General features: G+C 38.0%; 1 protein-coding gene and 1 pseudogene across 1 annotated transcript in view; one reads left to right on the top strand and one right to left on the bottom strand.

The window, feature by feature from the left end:
• LOC121985518 (tobamovirus multiplication protein 3-like) overlaps positions 1-20,555 on the bottom strand; it is a 34,214-nt gene extending 13,659 nt beyond the window's left edge. Inside the window, exons 1-7 of the mRNA XM_042539020.1 lie at positions 20,265-20,555; positions 19,975-20,065; positions 19,811-19,863; positions 19,633-19,725; positions 19,463-19,534; positions 1,204-1,276; positions 1,079-1,124 (exon numbers count right to left, since the gene is read on the bottom strand). Coding sequence (XP_042394954.1) covers positions 1,079-1,124; positions 1,204-1,276; positions 19,463-19,534; positions 19,633-19,725; positions 19,811-19,863; positions 19,975-20,065; positions 20,265-20,477 — 641 coding nt within the window. The 5' untranslated portion in view covers positions 20,478-20,555. The remainder of the gene's footprint in view (positions 1-1,078; positions 1,125-1,203; positions 1,277-19,462; positions 19,535-19,632; positions 19,726-19,810; positions 19,864-19,974; positions 20,066-20,264) is intronic.
• A 1,032-nt stretch (positions 20,556-21,587) lies between these two features.
• On the top strand, positions 21,588-21,762 carry LOC121994322 (annotated as a pseudogene).
• The last annotated feature ends 3,916 nt before the right edge of the window (positions 21,763-25,678 follow it).

Below are 25,678 nucleotides of genomic sequence, written 5' to 3'. Positions count from 1 at the left end.
CACCCTTTCCCCTTTTGCATTATCATCTACTTCCCTTTCTTTCCCCACACCCCTTCACGCATGAAGATCATCATATGCATGTTTAACTTTGGTTTCTAGAGCAATATCATAGGCAGGAAAACATTATAGCAAGATCAGTCACCTAGACAAACCGACCTTCCTCCAAAAATCATTGTGCAACCACCTATAGAGCAAAAACATTGTTTTGCATTTATGATAGCATCAAGAATTCTTATATACAATTGAAATCAATTATTCTACACCATCTAGTTAATAAGAATTCAAATAGAAGATTAAAAAGAAAGATAAGGGAAGAGAAAAAGAGCAGAGGAGAAGTAAGAGAGAATTAAAATAGATGAAGGAAAAGGAACAAGGGAAAAACCTAGTATGCATTGATAAATCTATTCTTATATCTAACATTGTCTTAAAATTAACTCGAGTCATGGAAGCATAAATCTGCCATGCATAAGGTAATTCATTATATGTATTTTTATTGTATGCTCAACTAAATCCTGTTAGCCACAATTATTAAATTTATTATGAACGCACATAAGCATAAGATCAAATGTGAAGATTATGGGCTTTATATCAAGCCCAACATTTTGGCTAGGAACCTCACTTCCAAGTTAATTGGATTGCAGAGTTCCCATAGGCATTCAACGTGGAGACAAATTAACAGCAGTGTGAATTCATACTGCTAATCTCTAGTCACCGTTGGCAAAGAATTCCAAAGCATACAATTAACCGTGAGACATTGAGGATCCTCTATAAACTAGAAATTGCCTTTTTTATTTCTGATAACAATCAGAAGAGACACCTGTCAACATCAACAATCCAGTAAGCCATTTGTTCTGTCTTGAATTTTTAGGTCAAGTACACGGATCAATATCTCCATTGAATTCTATGCACGGTACATGTAAGCAAACACTAGGTTAGAGGTTCACTGGATTTTATTTACTATGTACTCTAATTTGTATCCCGAGGTGTTATAATTGACATTGAAAGGTTACAGATGTCATGTACTTTAAAAGATTGACTGCATCATGTGTCAGATAACAATATAATTAGAATCTTTTACCTTCCTCCATAAAGAAGAAATCCAAGGGCTGCAAATAATGAGACACCTGTTGATACAAATTGGATTAGTTAATTATTCAATAAAAGATGCATTAATTTATTTATTATAGCAATATTAAACTCCACCTGCAAGAAACAGCTTTGATAAGATAATCACAGGTCGAATGGGCTTCCACCAAAAAACCAGCCAGAAGGCTATCTGTAAAAACTTCAAGTTAGCTTAAAGAACTATATCTCAGTTCTACTATAGTAGTTTTCCAAATGACTGGAGGATTATATAAAAACATCAAACCACATTTAGAGTTAATTGAACTACTCAGGTTTTTGAATTCAACGCAAAAAGGGGGGAAAAAACCCTCTGCTTTTGCTTATAAGAATTATCCAGGGTTTATCCAAAATTTGCAACCAACAGGAATACAAAATACATACGAGAAAGAAAATGAACAGAAAGGCATGGTCCTCTGACCACAAAAACTTGAAAAGGATAATAATTGAAGAGTTTAAACAGAATTGTGGATGTAAGCTCACCTGTGTATAAACTTCTTAGTTTAAAGGAAAAGAATGTATTGGAAAAGAAGTTCAGACAGCAAACTCAATTCAGACAAAGGAAATCACATATTTTGTACATGACCGGGATTCCAAATGGTTGATAGAACACCATATTTTTTTTCCACCAGTCCTTCCAAAATTAAAGAGAAGATTGCATCATTTCAAGGAACTACTATCTAATGATTGACAAGATCTGTCTTCCTGCTGTGAGAGGAACAATGTGAAATTTATAAGAAAGGATATTTTTTAACTAGTAATTGAGTTAATGTAACCAGGGATTTATATGTGGCATTCAGCCAGTAATCTCATTGGGTTTGTGCCTCATTCAAGTTCTCAGGGAATTCACTTCCGGCACTTATTTTTGAACTTCAAAGAATTTGTTTGATGTCATGCACGTCTTCAACAATCTAGATCTCTAGATACTTATCCATATCTAGGAGCCCTCTCGAGTGGACCTGTGTTTGCTATAAGCTTCTACGGAAAGAGACAAGTACTTGTGTATCAAGTTTTATAGAGGGAAGCAAGGCTACCGAAATTGAAGAAGTACAACTCATGGGAAAATTGATAAATGAATATGGAGGCTTAAATGTTCTTCAGTGAGCTAGCAACTCCTCTATGTTGAAAATCAAACTGACTAATGTTCAAATGGGTTAGTAGGTCAATGTGCATTAAAACTAGTTTTCGCATATTATGGAACATGGCATGAAATCTCTTGGAGTTCTTAGGAAAGAACTTGAGCATATGCATATAAGATTAATAACTCCTAAGCTGTACAATTTTATCCTACACTGTGCGTCAACATTTACTGCATAATTGCTATTACTAGTGCAATTCTTTTCTACATCAATGCATATCTCTATCACACATTCAGCAAACTCATAAATACTCAAATAGAGAGGAGAAATAGACAAAGAAATCATATCAATAGGTTGATGGCTTGGGTAACCATAAAATCGTCAGTTGAAAATTTATCATTATATTTGTTGATACAATAGTAGTGAGACAGTGTCCTAAAACCTAGTTTTTACACCAACTAGGCATCTATGCAAGTTTGCTAAGTAATGTTTGACAACCCTAGTTCAACAATCAATTTGTAAATGATGTGCATATGAGAACTTGAGCTAGATCCTGGACATTATATATAGAATTTTCTGTTTACAAACTTGACCTCCATATCTGACATAATACATGTAAATAACATGTGCAACCTAATAATACCTTTTGTTGAAATAAAGAGTTTTTAATATTCATCATATTTCAGGAGAATTACATATGTTTATATAGCCACACAACCCTAAGCATCAACTTATTAACAAAAGATAAAAAGACTTATCTACCCTTGCTTCTCACAACATGTTGAAATAAAGAGTTTTTAATATTCATCATATTTCAGGAGAATTACATATGCTTATATAGCCACACAACCCTAAGCATCAACTTATTAACAAAAGATAAAAAGACTTATCTACCCTTGCTTCTCACAACACTCCCCCTCAAGTTGAACATATATATCAAACATGTTTAACTTGCTAAGAGAGGAGTCAAACACAACTTGGGGTATAGCTTTTGTAAACATATCAGCAAGTTGATCCTCAGACTTAACATAAGGCAGACATAGCTCTCCAGAATCAAGTCTCTCCCGAACAAAGTGACGGTCAATCTCAATGTGTTTAGTCCGGTCATGTTGTACTGGATTATTTGCAATATTGATTGCTGCCTTGTTGTCGCAATACAACCTGAGAGGTAATTCAACCTTTAATCCTATGTCTATCAACAGAAAACTCAGCCACAACATCTCTGCAAGACCATGTGCCATGGCTCGATATTCAGCTTCAGCACTAGACCGTGCACAAACATTTTGTTTCTTACTCCTCCAAGTTACCAAGTTTCCTCCCAAAAAAGTACAATAGCCAGAAGTGGACCTTCTATCATCTCGAGAACCAGCCCAGTCTGCATCAGAATAGCATACCAAGTTCTTCCCCTTTAGGGGATCAACTAATTCCCAAGTACCATTTCTGTTAAGAGCCTCCATTTCTTCGTTCATTGCTTCCTGCCACCTTGAATCCCTTACAACTTCATAATAGGAAGAAGGTATAGCATGGTTTGATAATTGTGAAACAAATGCATGATATGAAGGAGACAAACGAGAGTATGAAACATGGTTGGAGATAGGATGTTGAGTACATGACCTGACACCTTTTCTAACAGCAACCGGAAGGTCCTGCTCGTTCATATTTAGAGGTGCGGTTGGCTCAACTGATGAGGATAGCTGCTTCACAAGATCAGGAGCCAGAGCATCCGATTCAACCAGCCGATCAATAGGAGGTTCTTGCTTGTGTCTTCGTCGTTTATAAGTAATAATATCTGGTGAAGACTGTGCTCTCAGTGATGGAGCATCTTTTCCCAGTGATGGGGCATCTTTTCTATTTTCTATGACATCCAATGGAATAGGAGAAGAAACCACTTGAGGAACGACCACTTGAGGCACAAAGGAAGAGGTAATATTCTCCCCCTGAGGATGAGACTGAGGAGAATAACAAGACTCAGACTCAAAGAAAGTAACATCCTTCAAGATATATCTCGTCCTAGTAATAGGATCAAAGCACTTGTAGCCTTTCTGGCAAGTGGAATACCCTATAAAAACTCCTCGTATAGAACGAGGATCAAGTTTAGAGGATTTGGGACCAAGAACATGTATAAAACAAAGTGAACCAAAAACCCGAGGTGTAAGGGAGAACAACTCTACGCTAGGATGAAGAATAGTAAGAGGACATCGGTTCCCGAGACCTTTAGATGACAATCGATTGATGAGATAAGCAGCGGCAAGAACAGCATCAGCCCAGAAATATTTGGGTAAGTGACGTTGAAATAAAAGTGCACGGGCTGTTTCAAGAATATGACGATTTTTTCTCTCGACCACTCCATTTTGTTGTGGTGTGTAGGGACAAGATGACTCATGAAGAATTCCTGAGTCTTCAAGAAAAGTATTTAGAGACTGTGCAAAGTACTCACGGGCATTGTCAGAACGAAGAATCTTCACCTTTGAGTTAAATTGGGTTTCAACCATTCTACAAAAATTTTGAATGAGACGAGGAACTTCTTCCCTGGTTTTCATCAAATACAGCCATGTACAGTGGGTGTAGTCATCAATAAAAGATAGAAAATATCGATAGCCATCCAAAGTAGTCACAGGAGAGGGCCCCCACACATCCGAATGAACAAGATCAAATGGAGACAAACTCTTCTTTAAATACTCAAAAAAATGTGTTCTACAATGTTTGGATAACTGACAGATTTCACATTGAAATGACTGAAGAGAAACAGAAAGGAACAGACTAGGGAATAAAATTTTCAAAGACTGAAAAGACAAAGGTCCCAACCGAGAATGCCATAAAAGAATTTCTTGATGCTTAGTTCCCAAACACTTGGCTGCAGATTTCAGAGCAGATGTTGTTTCAAGCTGGTAATAATAAAGACCCCCTACTTCACGGCCAGTCCCAATCGTCTGCTTGGTCTCGAGATCAGGGAAAAAGGTTACGGAGCAGTAGTTGTTTAGTAATGCTACTAAAAGAAAGTAAATTAATAGAGACGGAAGGAACGTGAAGTGCAGAGGATAGGAAAAAATGATCTGTAAGTTTTATGGAACCTTTGCCAGCAATAATGGCTTTGGTTCCATCTTCAATGATCACTTTCTTTTGCCCAGAGGATAAAGAATAAGAAATAAAGGAGTTAGCAGCATTTGTCATGTGATCCGTAGCTCCTGAATCAATGACCCAGGGGCTGTAAGAACTGGGACTAGTAACACTTAATCCCAGGCCACGGATACCTGTGTGCGCTTGAAATGGAGTAGAATCTGCAGGAGTAGAGGCCGAAGATGAAGCCTGAAGCCGAGAGAGAAGATGCTAGAGGTTAACAATATCAGTAAAAGACAATCCCGTGATAGAGGACACAGAGGAACCAATAGTCTCTTCACTTTCTAACTTTTGGATAGCAATATTACTACTGTTAGGAGCCTTCTTAGCATTGTGCTTAAATTTTTCAGGTTTCTTTTCCGGATATTTTTTCCAACAGAAATATGAATCATGATTAGTGCTCTTGCAGTGCCGACAAAATTTGTCCCCTTGTCTTTTAGTTCCCCCAGGTCGGAACTTGTTTGCAGAACCAATAAAGACAGAGGTCTCCCCTATCGGAGGGCCTACAGCGGAAATCCCCTTGTTGTTCATGGTCCTTTTTCTACCTTCTTCACTTAGAATTTTGTAGTAAACCTGTTCTAGAGAAGGAGTAGGATCAAGACCAAGAATTTGCCCTTTTAAACTCTCAAACTCTGCAGTAAGTCCATCTAAAAATTTAATAATTCTGTCTTTTTCCAGAAGCTTTAAATATCTCTGATGATCATCAGTGGAACTCCAATTTTCCATCCGGTAGTAGTTAAACTCATCCCACAGTCCCTTCAGAGTAGCAAAATAGTTGGTGACTGACATAGAATCTTGTTCAAGTTTGAAAATTTGACTACTGATCTGATAAGTACGCAGCATATCATGTCGACGTCCATACATCTGCTCCAGTGTCTTCCACATGTCGTACGCTGTTTTGTTATGAAGAATGACTTGTTTGATGCTAGAATTAACAGAGTTAAGCATCCAAGTCATTAATTGAATATTGTCACGTCGCCAAGTGCGAAAACTAGGATCCTTTTCATCTGGTTTCACTTTAGTGCCATGAAGAATATCAAGTTTATCATGGACTTCGACATAAAGTTCAACAGCAACTGCCCAAGATGCATAATTTGTCTCAGACAATTTTTCTGATACTATCTGAAGACCGGACCCTCCAGTGCCTGCCATTGTGAAAACCGGTTGTACCTGTCCTGAAGAAGACATAAGGTTCGCAGAAATCCCCGAGGTTTCGCTAGCGTTGTCCGCCATTAAAAATTTTCTGGAAGGGCGCGGCAGTAGACTGGGCTGAAGAAAAAGAATTCGAGAGAAGGTGAAGTGCAGGAATTCAAGCTGCTGCGGTGACCAGCAGATCACTGCAGCTTTGGCGGTGAAGTTGGGGCGGTGGCAACCTTGTGGGCACCTTCGGGAAGAAGATCTGCACGTGGCAGCGAGAAGGGAAGAAAGCTTGGTCGGCGCCAGGAGATCGCGATGAAGAAAGGAAGAGGAAAGCTTGGTCGGCGCTAGGGCAAAGAGGAAGAAGATGCGCCAACGGCTAGGGTTAGGGTTAGGGATCGGAACTTTGCTCTGATACCATGTTGAAATAAAGAGTTTTTAATATTCATCATATTTCAGGAGAATTACATATGCTTATATAGCCACACAACCCTAAGCATCAACTTATTAACAAAAGATAAAAAGACTTATCTACCCTTGCTTCTCACAACATGTTGGAATAAAGAATTTTTAATATTCATCATATTTCAGGAGAATTACATATGCTTATATAGCCACACAACCCTAAGCATCAACTTATTAACCAAAGATAAAAAGACTTATCTACCCTTGCTTCTCACAACACCTTTAAAAATCAATCTTCGCTATGGATGATGTACCATTGATTTTGCTACGGGGAAGAAAGTATGCCATTTTTGGAAAATCTATCCATGAACACTAGAATGAAATCGCCACTTTAGTCTTAGGCAATTTTGGAGGGACAATCACAAATAAGGTATTCTAAGCCTCGGAGGAATAGGTAATTGTTTGTAAAGCATGCCATTTTGTTTGGTGGCTATGGTCATCTAATGTGTGAGACATTGAAACACATTTTTCGTAACATCTCTCCTTAGGGATGGATAAAGAATTTATCTTCCATTGGTGTTATAGTCTTATCTTTTTCTAAATGACACTCTCTTATGTTTTGTCTAAAATGACTCTCAAGATCATCTGCATGTGATTCCAAAATATGTGGCCTTAAATAGGTAATCATTATGGAGCACAGTGTATCCAGGTATGAATGTATGATGGAACACATCTTGTGTCTCCAGAAAAATCATTCCAAACTAATGAAAAGCAATGAAGTAAACCATTTAGGTAATCAAAACCTATTAGCAGTGTCCATTTTATGTAAAGCGTAAACAGCCTTACAAAGTGTTGAATAAGTGTGAATGGAGAAAGAGGTGGAAGAGAAGAAGCTCCATTGTGAATGGGACTTTAGTCCCACATTGAGAGTTTTAAGGCACTTTTGTTGGTTTATATTGATTCACATACATTGAGGTTGTGAACAAATATATGGGGAGAGGCTCTCTCTCACGCGTGGGTGCGCAGGGGGGTGCAAATCCAGGGCCCGGATTTGCACTGAACCAAGTTGACTCGTGTGCGAGCGCGACCTGCGCACACAAATGCCGGACCGGACAGGGCAAAAATTTGCCCAAGTGGAACAACCAACATTTTGCCACGTTGATCTTTTTGTTGTTGTGAAACGGATGCATTAAATTCGAGATTAATGCAGGACGTTTCGTTGCTTGGTGAGTAATGATCATTAATCGATCATTAATTTTTCCATTCATTTGAGCTCCTATAAAAGGAGGTTGTGACTACAGGCAAAAGGGTTACGCACACAGCATAGCAAAGGCTCTCCACCTTATTCCCCTCCTCTATCACGCAATTCCTGCTCGGCAGAGTGCCCGTGATAGCATTCGGGTACCACTCAGTTCGCCATGACCACCAGTGCTTGGTGGAGTTCACGGTCGACCGTTGTATTCTGGGAAACAGACGACCCGAGTAAACCTCGAAGCACAGCCGGGGGTGGGCGAATCTGTTTCAAGATTGTTAGAAACCAAACAATCTGTTGTCGGAGATTTTAGGGAACTTAGTTGAATTTAAAACTTACACGGAATTTAAATTCAACTTACAGTCGAAATGACCTGAGCGGATAATCTCAGGCTGCCAGCAGGGGCTGGTTTCCGTAATGCAGCAGAGCTGAGCGACAGGGCAGGTCTGCAGAGCGGTAGAGCAGGTCTGCAGAGTGGCAGACCAGAGCGGAAGACCAAGTCTACAGAACAGAAGACCAGGTCAGAGCGGCAGACCAGAGCAGTCGAGTAGGTCTGCAGAGCGGCAGACCAGAGTGGCAGAGCAGGTCTGCACTACAGAGCAGAAGACTAGGTCTGTAGAGCGACAAACCAGAGCAGTCGAGATTCACGGCAATGGTGGATCGATACTGGAGCCACCAGACATGTCTGCTGCAATAAGGAGTTGCTCCATAACTTTGAAGAAGTTACTGGAGACAAGCTGTTCATGGGGAACTCAGCAACCTCGGACATCATGGGCCAAGGAAAGGTGGTGCTGAAGATGACCTCGGGCAAGGATCTCACTCTGAACAATGTGCTGTATGTTCCAGAGATTCGAAAGAATCTAGTATCCGGATTACTGTTAAGCAAGCATGGCTTTCGCATTGTCTTTGAGTCGGACAGAGTTGTACTGTCCAAGAATGAAGTGTTTGTAGGAAGGGGCTATGTAATCGATGGGCTATTATGCTTAAGGTTAATAAAATTAAAACTCTTCCACTTATATGCTTGAATCTTCGTGTTTATGGCATGGTAGACTAGGACATGTTAACTACGATGTATTGCGTAGATTAATAAACATGCAAAGCATACCTACATTCCACCTTGACCCAAAACACAAGTGTGAGATTTGTGTTGAAGTGAAAATGACAAGGTCATCATTTCAACATATTGAAAGAAGTAACGAACCACTTGACCTAATTCACACCGACGTATGCGACCTTAAAGGTACACCAACACATGGTAGGAATAAATACTTCATCACTTTTGTAGATGATAACACAAGATACTGTTATATGTATCTTCTCAAAAGTAAGGATGAAGCTATAGAAAAATTCGCTCTCTATCAGAATGAGGTTGAAAATCAACTTAATAGAAAGATTAAGGTGGTTCGAAGTGACCGAGGTAGTGAATATGTATCACTGTTCGCTGAGTTGTGTATTGAACATGGAATCAGACATGAAATAACAGCTCCTTATACTCAGTAAAATAGAGTTGCTGAGCGTAAGAATCTAACTTTAAAGGAGATGAAGAATGCTCTTCTATTAAGCTCTGGACTGCCAGAGTTCATGTGGGGGGAAGCTCTGTTAATAGCTAATTACCTTTTAAATAAGGTACTCTGTAAGAAAATATATATGAGCCCTTATGAGTTGTGGTATGAAAAACAACTATCCTATAAATATTTATGAATGTGGGGGTGTCTTGCTAAAATTTTGGTGCATGATGCGAAAAGGATTAAGATAGGACCAAAGACTGTTGATTGCGTATTTATTGAATATGCATATAACAATAGTACATATCGATCTTTTGTGTATGAGTCACAAATATTGCATATACACAAGAACTCGATAATCGAATCGAGAAATGCCTCGTTCTTTGAGCATGTATTTCCGTATAAGACCCGAGAGGATGCTAGCTCCTCAAAACGGGCATATGAAACACAAGGCGAAGAAGAAGATGATGAACCAGTTGAGGTTGAGCTTAGACGGAGTAAAAGAGCTCGGGTAGAAAAATCCTACGGATCGGATTCTATCACTTTCATGCTGGAAAGTGAGCCCCACAGTTACTTAGAAGCAGTAAGCTCGTCTGATGGACCTCACTGGAGAGAGACAAGTACATCTGAGATAGAATCAATCTTGCAAAATCACACTTGGGAACTCGTAGATCTTCCTCCGGGAAGTAACCCACTAGGTTGCAAGTGGATCTTCAAGAAGAAAATGAAATCAGATGGTACAATCGATAAATACAAAGCCAGATTGGTAATCAAAGGATACCGACAACGAGAAGGCCTTGATTACTTCGATACATACTCTCCGATATCGAGAATAACTTTCATTAGAGTATTGTTGACTATTGCCGCTCTATGGAATCTCGAAATACATCAAATGGATGTAAAGACAGCCTTTCTAAATGGTGATTTAGAAGAGGAAATCTACATGGACCAACCTGAGGGGTTTTCTGTGCCAGGACAGGAAAACAAGGTTTGTAGACTGGTGAAGTCATTATATAGCTTGAAACAAGCACCAAAGCAGTGGCATGAGAAATTTGATAATGCCATAAAGGAATGTGGATTTAAGATCAATGAATGTGATAAATGTGTCTATATGAAAGTCACAGAGAATGAATACGTCATCTTGTGCCTATATGTAGATGACATACTTATCATTGGGAGTAATGATAAGATAATCAAATCCACTAAAGATATGTTAAACTCAAGATTTGACATGAAAGACATGGGCCTAGCTGATGTGATTCTAGGAATCAAAATTCTTAAAACGGCAGAAGGACTTGTTCTTAGTCAGTCTCATTACGTGGACAAGATTCTTGAGAAATTTACCAAGGGTGATACTGCGTTGGCACGAACGCCGATAGATACGAGTCAACATCTATCGAAAAATCGAGGTGAAAGTATCTCTCAGATAGAGTACTCTCGAGTAATTGGAAGTTTGATGTACTTGATGAGTTGTACATGACCAGACTGGGCCTACGCAATAAGCAAACTAAGTAGATACACGAGAAATCCCGGTGTTGAGCACTGGAAAGGGATAACAAGAGTACTGAGGAACTTGAGGTATACTCATGAATATGGACTGCACTATACAAGATATCCTGCTGTGATCGAAGGATACAACGATGCGAGTTGGATATCTGATATAAAAGACTTTAAGTCTACGAGTGGATATGTCTTCACTCCAGCAGGTGCAGTCATTTCTTGAAAATCTTCTAAGCAAACCGTAATAACCAGATCCACGATGAAATCTGAGTTTGTAGCTCTTGACAAATGTGGTGAAGAGGCTGAATAGCTACGACGATTCTTAGAAGATATTCCACGATGGTCGAAACCAGTGACGGCGATTTGCATACATTGCGATAGTCAATCAGCAATCGGTCGGGCACAAAGCCATCTGTATAATGGCAAGTCTAGACATATACGTTGACATAATACCATTAGACAACTACTCTCAACGGGAATTATCAATGTTGACTATGTGAAGTCAAAAGATAACCTAGCGGATCTGCTGACCAAGGGGTTAAATCGAGAGTTAGTTGCAAGCTCATCAAGAGGAATGGGCTTGATGCCGTTGTCAGCGATCAGTGCAGAGGATACCCAACCTATGCTGACTGGAGATCCCAAGAACTAGGTTCAAAGGGACAACTAATCTGCACTGACTAGACACACTGAAGGGGGATAACCCAATGAAACAGTAACTAAACCAGGGTAAGCCGATGGGCTTTTAATGATCAAGAAGAATAGATGACAACTCTTGAGGGATCACCTATATGAGAAAGAAGTGGGGTCGCTTCGAAGAGAATTGGAGGCACAATGCTTAGAGCTTCTCACAGAACCAGGCGTGTTCATGACCAAGAACGAACACACTCAATAGAACTGAGTTGTATCAGGGAGAGTCTTGAGTGAGATTTGTCACTGCTTACACAGACGACACTATAGTTCAAGGACATCGTGTCTACTATCAGTCAGTAAGCAACCAAATCTTCACAAGGGAAGGTTCAAAGGGTAAAACCTACCTATCCTATACTTGACTCAACTGTTGAATGCTATCACTTACCCTATCTCCATTCGTGTGGGGGATTGTTGAATAAGTGCGAATGGAGAAAGAGGTGGAAGAGAAGAAGCTCCATTGTGAATGGGACTTTAGTCCCACATTGGGAGTTTCAAGGCACTTTTGTTAGTTTATATTGATTCACATACATTGAGGTTGTGAACAAATGTATGGGGAGAGACTCTCTCTCACACGTGGGTGCGCAGGGGGGTGCAAATCCAGGGCCCGGATTTGCACTGAACCAAGTTGACTCGTGTGCGAGCGCGACCTGCACACACGAATGCCGGACCGGACAGGGCAAAAAGTTGCCCAAGTGGAACAACCAACATTTTACCACGTTGATCTTTTTGTTGTTGTGAAACGAATGCATTAAATTCGAGATTAATGTAGGACGTTTCGTTGCTTGGTGAGTAATGATCATTAATCGATCATTAATTTTGTCATTCATTTGAGCTCCTATAAAAGGAGACTGACTACAGGCAAAAAGGTTACGCACACAGCATAACAAAAACTCTCCACCTTATTCCCCTCCTCTGTCGCGCAATTCCTGCTCGGCAGAGCGCCCGTGATAGCGTTCGGGTACCACTCAGTTCGCCGTGACCACCAGTGCTTGGTGGAGTTCACAGTCGACCGTTGTATCCTATAAACAGACGACCCGAGTAAACCTCGAAGCATAGCCGGAGGTGGGCGAATATGTTTCAAGATTGTTAGAAACCAAACAATCTGTTGCCGGAGATTTTAGAGAACTTAGTTGAATTTAAAACTTACACGGAATTTAAATTCAACTTACAGTCGAAATGACCTGCTCGACTGCTCTGGTCTGCCGCTCTGCAGACCTGGTCTTCTTCTCTGTAGTGTAGACCTGCTCTGCCACTCTGGTCTGCTGCTCTGCAAACCTGCTCGACTGCTCTGGTTTGCCGCTCTACAGACCTGGTCTTCTGCTCTGCAGACTTGGTCTTCAGCTCTGGTCTGCTGGTCTACCACTCTGCAGACCTGCCCTGTCGCTCAGCTCTGTTGCGTTACGGAAACCAGCCCTTGCTGGCAGCCTAAGATTATCCGCTCAGGTCATTTCGACTGTAAGTTGAATTTAAATTCCGTGTAAGTTTTAAATTCAACTAAGTTCCCTAAAATCTCCGGCAACAAATTGTTTAGTTTCTAACACAAAGTGCATGGTGAATTTGATTTCCTCAAGTTGATGCTTAAGGACAAAAATGTATTATCGGATTAACTTTACATATATAGCATGTTTAGCATTCAACTTATTTGTGATTGGATAAAGCCCACACAACCTTATGATCAGTTTAACACATTTATTTTTCCATAGTAAGTAAAATTTCCAATATCTCAATCATAGTTTCAGGGTTTGAAATGTCGTTCTGTGCCGCCCGACACAGACGGTTTTTACCGTTCCACCGGGCGACCGAAACCGGCACGGGAGGCGCCCCCGTCTCGGCGGCGCCGAAGGAGACGCGGGATGCCTCCGACGGCGTCCCGCGACGCCTTCGGCACCGAAGGCGTCGTGCGTGACGCCTTCGGCACCGAAGGCGTCGTGCGTGACGCCTTCTGCGACGCCGAAAGCGTCCGGCAAGGTCGCCGGACGCTTCCGGCGACCCTTAAGGCGCCGCCGGACACCCAGTGGGCGCGGGCGCAATCTCGCGTACGCAGGTACGTGATTTTTTTCCTTTTTTAATAATTATTTATTTTATTTAATTAATTTAAACAATTCCTAAGGAGGATGTGTGATATTTCGAAGAGGCTTTTATAAATCCTAATTAAATTATCCTAATAAAATATATAAAAATATATTTAAAATTAAAATTAATTAAATAAATTTTATTAATTATTATTCTGAAAAAATAATATTTTAAATTTCATTTAAAAATTTTAAAAAATATATAATAATTCTTATTTATATTCTAATATATTTTTTATTATTTTAAATTTCATTTTAATTTTTAAAAAAATTCTAATAAATTATATTTATATTCTGATATTTTTTTAAAAAAATTACTTGATACTTTTTACTATTTAAAATATAATTATTTAATTAATAATTAATTAAATGAATAAATAGTTAATTTATATAATTATTATTAATATAAAGTAATATCTTGTATTAATTTATATACTTATTATTATTATTATTATTATTATTATAGATACTTCCATTTTAATTTGAATTATTGACATATCAATTCTATTTAAATAAAACTATTTTTAATTATTTTTTTTAACAATATTAAATTATTCAATAATTGAGAATTTATAATAAATCAATATACAACTTATTTTTATATATACAATAAACATATTTATCTTATAATTACTATAGATAAATAAAAAATACCGAAACTGTATCGACACGGCATGATACGATACTGAAACCGTATCGTTCCGGTCTGAGGCCGAAACCTCGGCACGGGTCGAAATTTTAAAACTTGCATAGTTTACTCACTAATGTAAGTTGAGTAATTTTGTGATTGCACTAACTTTTCACTATTTGCTAGAATTGATTATCCTCCTTGATTTAAGGTGCCTTATCTGCCTACCCACACTTAATGCCTCGTCAGTAACTTCAAAAAGCTTTGGAAGATCAAGATGGATTTGTGATTTTTAAGCTATGTTAATTGAGAGGATTGCAATTGGAGGGAGAGGAGATGAAGAAAGGAAGCGAAGGGGGAAGGAGAGAAGGTTGGGAGCGGAAAGAAGAAAGTGTGTACTGGAATTGATAGAATATAGGGATGAAAAAGAGGATGGGAATACAATGACAAAATACCCCAGATACCACAAGCAACCCCAACAATGATAATCAAATCTCCAAAATCAACGCCCTAAGCATGTGGTTTTGATATTTGGGCAAAATTTAAGTTAGTAAGATAATTATTGATCTCACATGTGTGTCATGTATGCCTACAAAAAAACTACATGTGTTGCAAGTGCAACAAGGGAAATCAAAATAGGTTGAGGATCAAATATTTGGCAAGATGAAGCCCCAACAGGTTAGGGAGGCCGGATTCTAGACAAGGACATAAAGTGCTAGAGGCAAGAACGAGAAAGCTTCTTGGCACAATGAAGTCCTGGAGGTATAGAGAACCTCTTGGCATGCATGTAAAACTCTATGAGGAAGAGTTTGAATGTATATATACTCTGGGAACGAATGAAATAGACTTAGCTGCGGACTCAGAATTGACTAGGGAGTCAACTCATGGCTGAATAAGAACATACAGAATCAGGAAGCATTCAGGAGGCACTTGACTGATGTTGTTGGCTGATGTATCCTTTAGGTTGAAGACAAATTGAACTTCAAAGAGATACATCAGCTGACTGATGTATCCTTTAAGTTGGAGACAAATTGAACCTCCAATTTCATTATTGAGAAAGTGTTGTTGGTAAAAGGCTTGAAGTTCAATTTACTAAGTGTTAGCCAATTATGTGATGTTAGATACAATGTCGAGTTCCACTCAACCAAGTGCCTTGTGAAACAACAATGAGCTAGATATTACTATGTTAGTAGGACATAGGAAAGACAATATATTTAAAGGGTAGCCCAGTTAATGAAGCTCCCGACAATGCAGGATCTCGGGGAAGGGTCTATTGTATGTTATCATACCTTGCTTTGTAAAAGGTTATTTCCGATACTCAAACTCGTGACCTCTAAGTCACATGGCAGCAACTTTACCGTTGCACGAAGGCTCCCCTTCAGGAATGACAATATACATAGTATTAATTTTTCTTATATTACTAACATCTCTACCAAGTGTCTCATAACTAAGGAAGAGGAAACTTAGCTGTGACATAGAAGATTGACACAATAACATAAGGCAAATAGTAAATGTAGCTAAAAAGGAATTTAGTGAAAGGTTTGCCAAAGATTCGGTACCACAGTCAAATTGTGTAATGAATGCTAAAAGGGTAAGCAAACCGCAACCACCATAGATGTATTACTTTAGTTAATACTTCCATGCCTCTTGAACTTTTGTATTTGGGCTTATTGATAGTCATGGAATAATCTCTTTGAATAATAATAGATATTGTTTTGTGATAGTGGATGATTACACTAGATTTACTTGGATTTATTTCATCAAATATAAGGATGATGATACCTTAGAATTTTAATTAATTTTTGTAAAATAATAGATAATGAGAAGAATCTTAAAATTTAAGAAGGAGAATTTGAGAACTTCAATTTTAATAAATTTTACAAAGAACAAAGATATGCACATGAGTTTTCTTGTCCTAAAACACCTCAACAAAATGCGGTAGTAGAGAGAAAAAATAGTGCCTTACAAGAGGCAACTAGGTCCATATGAATATTCACTACCTAGTTACCTTTGAACTAAGGCAATTAATGCCACTTGTCATATCCAAAATAGGATTTATTTGTATAGGTTTATATGAAAGACACCTTATGAGCTTTGGTTTGGAAAAATTTATGCAATTAAGAATCTTAGGGTGTTTGCTTGTAAGGTCTATATATTTAATACTAAGGATTATTTAGGGAAATTTTCCTCCAAGGTGGATAACGGTATCCTTGTTAGATCATCAAGTAGGGCCTATAGGGTATACAACAAGAGGTCACTTAGAGTTGAGGAATGCTCCAACATTGTCTTTGATGAAACAACAAACTTGTACCTAAAGCAATATCCCATTGATAAGGATATCGATGATGACTTAAACATGAAAATCGTGAGAAATTAAACTTAGAAGACAATGTTTACAGGGGAGCTAGTGGAAATTCGGATGATGGAAGAAAAAAGAAAGAATAAATATTTTTGAAAGTGCGGCGGGCACACTTTGACCATCTAGGACACCTAAGATCTATTCTAATCGCCCCATTGAACAAATTGTGGGGCATATTTCTCAAGGGGTGAGGACTAGTTCTTACATACATTAATATCTCAAATAGAATCCAAGACTATAGATGATGCATTGCTCGACCTAAATTATGTGTTAGCCATGCAAGACAACTTGGCCGAGTTTAGACTTGGTTCAAAGAACTCAAGAAAGTACAATTATTGATATTAAATGGGTCTTTAGAAATAAGTTGGAAAACAAGGGAACAGTGGCTAGACTTATAGCCCAAGGTTTCACCTAAGTTAAAGGGTTAGATTATGATGAAGTTCATGTACCCATAGTTCGTCTAAGATCCATCTAGATGCTTTTAGCATATGCCACTCATGCAGGATTAAAATTATTTCAGTATTCCTAAATATTTTATTAAGGAAAAGACTATATAGAGCAATCAGTTGGTTTTGAAAATTTAGAATTCCCAAATCATGTATACAAACTTAAGCAAGTTTTATATGGGTTGAAACAAGCATCCTAGGTTTGATATGAAAGGATCTCAACCTTTCTTATTTCCAAAAACTTTGAGAGAAGATAAATAGATCCCACCTTGTTTATTAAATCTAATGGAAATGATATATTTGTTGCCCAAACGTACGTGGATAATATTACTTTTAAGTCAACAAATAAAGATGTTTGCAATGAATTTATTGCTCATATGGAGAGTATGGTTGAGATGAGTCTAGTAGGAGAACTGAATTTCTTCCAAGGACTTCAAATCAAATACACTAAGGAGGAAATCCATGTCCATCAAATAAAATATGCCAAGGAGTTATCAAAGGTAGCTTGTAATACGCAAAATGATGCAATACCGGAGGTGACGGAGTCTCTAGGCATGGAAAACCTAGAAGCTAATAAGTTTATGCACAAAGGTAAGCTCCTTATGAGAAGAGACGAGTGCACTTGTATTTTAGGGTACAAGTGGGACTAGACTTAGGAGCTGATTTGACCTTAGAAATAGTTGAAGTTAGGAGAACAATCGACTGAAAGATTCCTTCAGTCGACTAGTTAGTCAACTCAAAGCCCAACAAAAAATGAATGGTAACTTTCTGTTCACGTAATAGTCTACTAGGTAGTTGACTAATACTTTAAAGCAATTGTTTCACCAAACCCTAAATTTCAAAGCATGAACAGAACACGGTATTCTATTTGTATATTAGTTGACTAGGCATCAATGGAGTGATTCCTTGGATAGTCAACTCAGCATCAAATAGAAATGAACATAATGTTTCTATTCAAGAGCTAATCAATTGATCGATTAACTAGATGACCAAAGCTGACCAGAGCAATCGACTGATTTGTACCAATCGACTGATTTGTATTAGAAAAAGTCATTGATCTAACAATAATTGCTTGCAATAGTTAAATACTTAAATTCTTACTAGCTATTGTTTAAAGAGTTGACTAATGAGATGACAAAGTCAAGTTATCAATCGATTGATGAAAGGCTTCAGTTAACTTATTATGATCTAGAAAAGCAAAACCAATACAAAACTGAAGTTGAGGGCTTAAGGCTATAAATAAGGGGTAAGAGGCTTTAGAATAGTTATTAAAATTGCTCTCATTTGTGTACTTGATTTCTAGAAGTGTAAGAGGTTTCTCCACCATCAGAATCTTGCCCAGAAAGAAAAAAAATTAATGGAATGTTAAGAGGTGATTCACCAAGTTCATAGGCTGTGGAATAGGAGCCAAAGGCCACCGAACCATGTAAAATCATTTGTGTCAGTTTGTTTGTTTATTTTTGCTTTAAATTGGGTTTTTCCACTACACTAACTCTTTGCAAAGATGAAATTGATTTGGAGCGAAAGGCTATTCATCCCCTCCCTCTAGCATCTCTCGATCTAACACTTTTATGGTTGCAATTTCAAAATGTACATTTGCCAAATTAACTTCCACCTCGCACATTTGGTATATCATACTATTGAACATAATTTCTAAAGGAAACCAAAAATGGCTGGCATTTTCTTAATAATTTCACAACATCCATTTACAAAATTAACTTTAGTTCACTGGTTTTCTATGTTTTCAGATACTTAGCTTCTAGTGGATAGTTAATGAGTCAAATAAGACTTAAGAGTTAACCAACATCAAAGAAATTTCGTAACAGTATGCTACATTTTAGAAGGTTTGAGTAGTAGGAATAGCTAGTAATACCGTGACAGATATAACTATGGAGAAGAAAGAGAATTTTTTTTTGTCTTTCAGCTTTATATATAGTAAATACGTAGTCCTCAAGCAATGTGTGTAGACAATACAGCCAAAAACATTGGTATAAATTCCAAATATATATCCACATGGAAAACTTTGGCCAACTTCCTTATGCTTTCCAACTTCTGTTGATATTTCTCTGTTAAAAATAAACTACTCATCTCAAGAACAAAAGATGCAAATTCAAGGATTCTATCATCCAGATCTACAAGTAATCAAATACCTGTATGGTGTAAAGCACTGCATTAATTGTGTAGAAAGTTGGCCTTAGTCTATCAGTCGAAACTGCACGTGCCTGGTGACATTTCAATGCAAAGATACAAAAATAACAAGCAATTGAGCGTTGGACTGATTGGACGATATGGGAACTGAGGAAACTTCATCAAAATAAACCTGATAATATATCTCAGCCCAGAACAGCACCAGAAGTGCATAAGTAGTGAAAAAAGCCAGGCTGGGCAAATCAAGAACAACATGTTGAAAGACCTGACAGACAGCAAGCGTGACAATTTGCTAGCAATACTATACTAGAATCCAGAGGAAAGGGGGAAAAAACAAGTCTAGTAAATACCTCTGGCCTTATATGCTGGACGCCCCTCCTTAAGACAAAGACAACTGACCTCACTGCAATCAAGTAATAAATCAAACCGTACCACCGTTAGGGAGAGACCATTGGTATGTGTTCTAGTAATACCACCAGATCCGCAGGAAACAATCAAAGGGAAATTTACATACCACCATTTACCAAGAAGTTCAAGAAATGGAAGACCTTTTGCGTCGTCCAGCCAAAATCCGGAACTCTACATTCTATTCTGATCAGCTGAATCTGCAAAAATTGATCTTTCAGTTCAATTTTTTGCACCAACAAGCATCCACTCAATAATACAATAAGCCATACGGAACACCACTTTCCCTAAAAACTAAAATGCAAAAAATATTCTTTGATAATTGAGCCATCAAATATAACCTAGTTCTACTCCTGCCGAACTTCGTGAAAGCGAGATGCAAGAAGGTTGGAAAATTACAAGGGCAACGGCGGCAACGATGCCATAGAGGACTGCAAGGGTACGGAAGATCCAATCCTGCAACAGGACGGGGGTTTCCGCACCATTCCACCAGCTGGAGGCTCTATTGAGCGCGATTGCGGCCACTTCGAGCACAGAAGAGGCCACCGAAGTAGCTGCTTCGGCCTCTCCTGGCGAATCCAACAATCCACGAATCAATGGGCGGGAATCCATCTACCAGCGCCGCAGATCGGAGAAGAAAGTGGCAAACGGAGTTGATCGGATCCAAATAAGGAGCTAGAAGCCAGCAGCTGTAAAAAACCACGACGCCAAACAGAGAATCAAATTGGATTTAGCCGGCTGGAAGCAACCAGCGGACTGGGAGCGCACCGCACATTTCACTCACACGTTACCCTGCATCTTATTCGAGCTAATGGGGAGTCCAAAGCAGGGCCCATATCATCTACCCAACCATTTTACGGGTTTATCGAAGATGGTGAGACAACGGGTGAAAAAGGAAGTCCCTGTTAAGGAGAAGAAGCAAGGTGGCACGTGTTGGTGACGGAAGGAACAGCGAGGACTGGATGAGACATGACACGTGGCATGCGCACGTGAGCCAAAGGCGGCAAATTTCTTTTCACTTGTTTAAAATTTATTGGTGCACACAGACAAAAAAAAACTAATTGGTGCACAAAGAAATAAAGATGTGCTCGCCATTTAAATTTGATGGTCTAATATATCCTGTTATTTTATTAAAAATTTAAATATTTTTTTTTCTCTTGAATGGTACGATGATTAAAATATAACATATTATCACATGAGATCTTAAATCAAAACTTAATATATTTAAGCATGCTTCCTTTCATGTTTTACTATCTATATTAATGGCTAGTAATCATTCGTGATTTATCCTTTCCGTATTGATCTAGGGACGAATTGACGAGAACGTTGAGCGAGCGAATCATCTTTTTCCACGTAAGAATCTAAATATTTTACTAATTAATTTTGATGAAATCTAAATAAAATTATATTAATATCTTTTTCCACACAAATATAATTTTAATTCTTATTAATAATTTTCTCTAATTTTTTTTTTATAAGAATTTGTATTCTTTACTAACTAGTTTTTTTTTTTTGTTGAAACCCAAAATAAAATTACATTAATATTTTTTTTTCTTTTCACACTAAAAATAATTTTAAAACTTATTAGTAATTTTCTCTGGTTATTTTTTTATATAAAAATATATATTGTCATGGTTATTTTTAATCTCATATCTTAAAATTGGCAACGCCATAAGTAGAGAAGTTTATATAAATACCTTTGATCGACGACATTAGAAATAAAATGTTTTTCGGCCTTTTGGTTAAGATCAAGTGTAGTATTTATTTTTATCAATTTAATATTTGATATAAAAAATTAAATTAATTTTTTTATAAGGAGAAGTCTATTACAGTAGCTTATTGTTGGGTTCTAGAGTTCGCCCATATGTTGCACTATTGTATGCCCTAACATACCCTTATCAAGTTCAATTTATAGGTCATACCCCTTTACCAATTTCAATTTATAGATATGGGGTACTAAGTTACCAGCCCAGATCCTGGTCCACTTTTTACAGATTAGATAATGAACCACTTGTATGTATTGATGGGGAGTCATGACCCTCATTTGTAAAATAGGTGGGGACTCTGACTCCCCACTAATGCATGTAAGTGGTCCTCTCCTGATTTATAAAAAGTAGATTAAAAGATCTATCCTTCTAAGTTATATGTATCATGTATTATATTATACATATAATGTGTGCGCGTGATGACTAGTATTTCGTAATTATTATGAAATAGGATTAAAATTGGAAAATAATGAAAAAGGCGTCATTTTTATTGGAATTATAAAAGACGTGTTCATTTTAAATTTTCATTAGAATGACCGCTCCTGTGATATAACATAATTCTCGTATATATCATTTGATATTATTATTTCACGTCATTTGTATTAAATTATAAATTGGTCATATATTTTATAATAATTATAATTTCATAGCTAGTAGTATAGATATTTTATAATAATTATAATTTCATAGCTAGTAGTATAGATTTGACATGTTCATTTAATATTTATGTTATAATAGCTATAAATTTATAGCAACTATAACTGAATATTTATAATAGCTATAAATTTATAGCAACTACAACTAGATATTTTTTAACAACTTAAGTATGTGTTGTAACAACTATGATTTTGTAATTATTATAACATGGATTCGACTTGTTTACCTAACATTCACATTGTTGTAGCTGCAAAATCATAATTACTTCAACTCAGACTAGTTCTGTTCAACAATATTCACATTGTAATAGTTATGAAACTATAGTAACTATAACACATCCGATCGATTCAGGATTTAATGCATGTGACAAGAAATAATAATATTGAACGAAAAATGATATGCTCAAGAAAAGAATTTCAAATAAATAATCAAGGATAGACACATAAAATGATGGGACCTACAAAAAGTGAAATGGTGGACCATAAATTTATGTGTCTATCCTTGAGCATTTCCTTAAGATTTTTCCTTATGCATATCATTGCTCATATTGAATAGTATATTTGAAGGCAGCTATGTTATTTTATAAGGCTGATGGAGTGGGGGTGTAGTGGTGTTAATTTGAATGAGTCAAGTAGGTTTAGGTCAAGTTGAAGCAAGGGTATTACAAAAAAATTCCCAACTCAAATCCGATCCGAACCAAAACCAACCTGAAAATTATAACCTGACCCACCCTGATTTTTTTACAAAAAAATATGATTCTTTGATTCTTTAATAAAATAATTAAATAAAAATTCAAAACACATAATAATAATAATAATAATAATAATAATAATAATAATAATAATAATAATAATATTTTAGTAATTTATCGAACAACATAGTTAGTTTTTCATATTACCCAAAAGCATGTCCATTTTAGAATTGAACAAATCATATATCCCTTCTCATTTTCTTTCCTATAATACCCCCCTTTCATCTTTTTTACTATTCATTTGGAAAAAAAACTCCGAACCATTTTATTTTTTTCTTAAAAAAAAAATCTAATCTCCTCTTTCATCTCTGTTAAAGAATTCGCTTACGGAGCAGGTTGATGGCTTGCTCTCTCATGTGTTGAGCTTCGTCTAAGAGTCTACGATTGTCACTCAAGGTAGGGCTGTCGTCCCTTAGGCTACCACCGTGACCAAGTGTAAGTGCCCAATGGTAGTTTTGATATAGTCAACCAAATTAAGTTATATCATATTTGTCTTTGATGTCTTGTGTCTAAGTGTACAAGAACTTAGGAGCACAAGAAGTCGAGTGGAGATGCAACGAACGAGAAGGATGACACGGGAAGGAAGCCTATGAGCTTAGTGCATCTGAGGGAGGAGAAGGTATAGAAGAGTACAACGGTGGGAGAGAAGGATGTGCATGACGTTCGAGGGATGAGAAGTCGAGGACAAAGCCTGCACGAGGAGAAGGTTAGAATTAGATTCGGATGAGCTCAACTTTGGATAACCAGAACATTACCTGTGGGATCGTGAACACGTGAAGGGGGGGGGAGTTGAATCACGTGATTTTGAAATTGTTCTTTTATTTTAAAAACATCGAGTTTGCAGTGGAAATAAAGTTAAGGAGAAAGAAGGAAAAAAAGAGAAAGACAACCGCTAACACAAGTAATTTTTTTACTTGGTTTGGAGTCTTCGACGACTCCTACTCTAAGGCTCGCACTCATTAAGTGCTTTCGTTGGGCAATCCACTAATAGTTTGAAATGTACAAAAATAAAGTACAAGAACTATAATGAAAGGTTACGACAACAGAGAAAGTAAATAGGACTTGATTAACGGTTGTCGGAGGAGCGTTACAGTGTCGTAGAAGCCTTTTTGGAGCAACGTGCAAGAGTGAAAGTTGGAGTACTTGTTGTGTTAAAGTTGCTGGTCAAAGGCTCCTTTTATGGCCCCGTCCCGGCACCTGGATCTCCTCCTAGGCGTCTGGACTATGCTGACATGGCGAACTCTCGTCGAAACTTTATTCTCAAAGTGTATCCACCTCTAGGCGCCCAGACCCTCTCCAGAGGCCTAGACTGTTGACGTGGGTTCGACCAGTTGATGCCCTCTAACTCAACTTTTAGATGATTTTTGCCGGTCCGGGTGCCTAGAGCACCTATAGGCATTTGGACCACCCGGGTGCCTAGCCAAGCACCTATTCGGGAGAAACTAGTCCGGGTGCCCGGATCCCTTTCGAGCACTTGGACAACTCTTTTTCAGTCTTCTCTTTCATGCAAAAAAGAATTAGTACAGGAAACAAAAATATATTTATCTTGCAAAATAAAGTTAGCACAATTACCTGTAATAGTAGTAATTAGATCATGTCTCCCCAAGACCAGGATCTAGTCATGGTATCAGCTTAGGTTTTCCAAATGGACCCAAGCTAGACCAACGCCTGTTGTCCCCTCAACCAGGGCGTGCCCTCACTGAGTCACTGTTCTCTAGTGACTTACCTCCACTTACCTGCCAAACATATGGTCCTTCAGACCTATTTGGACTTTCTCTAGCCTTGCTTAGTACTTGCCTACAACACTGAGTTAGTACAATAAATATAAAATGGTAATAAAAAATAGTGTTAGCATTATTAATAATTCACTAGTATGGTCGATCGCGCGTAGCCTATCAAAAATCAGTCGGTTACATATTACCTAGGGTTAGCTCCCCCTAGGGTTACCCAGTTTCACTCACTAGGACTTCCATTGCCTGACTTCACTCACTAGGACTTTCACCACCTAACTTCACTCACTAGGGTCCGACTTTACTCACCTGGACTTCCACTACCTAGCTTCACTCACTAGGGCCTGACTTCACTCACAGGACTTCCACTACCTAGCTTCACTTACTAAGGCCTAACTTCACTCACCATGACTGCCACTATCTAGCTTCACCCACTAGGGTCTGACTGTTGGGACCAATTATGTAGCTAGAGGGGAAGGGGGGTGAATAGATCGGCGCGATCTTCGTGCTCTTCGTTGCTTGTTTCTTCAAAGATATGCAGCGGAAATACAAGAAACAACACATACAACGCTAACACAACGGATTTACTTGGTATCCACCTCAAGAAGAGGTGACTAATCCAAGGATCCACATACTCACACACCCTCCACTAATAAAACACTCCTTTACGGTAACTACCGAAGGCGAAGAAGCCCTACAAGCTCACACTAAAAAAAAAAAGAAGGGAAATACAATACAAGCAAAAGCTTACAAGAGATGCACAAAAACTCTAACCCTAGCTTCTTCCTCGCCTCTTGACTTGGACGTGCAGCAGTACAAGCCTCCAAGAACCTTCAAGATCTGGCGTGAGAGCTTTGTGGAGTTGTTGTGAAGATCTGGGATGAAAGTCGTGAGCTTTGGAAGTTCTAC

This window comes from Zingiber officinale, chromosome 1B, assembly GCF_018446385.1.
Source record: "Zingiber officinale cultivar Zhangliang chromosome 1B, Zo_v1.1, whole genome shotgun sequence".
NCBI classification, from domain to species: domain Eukaryota; kingdom Viridiplantae; phylum Streptophyta; class Magnoliopsida; order Zingiberales; family Zingiberaceae; genus Zingiber; species Zingiber officinale.
This window is presented reverse-complemented; position numbering and strand designations above follow the sequence as displayed.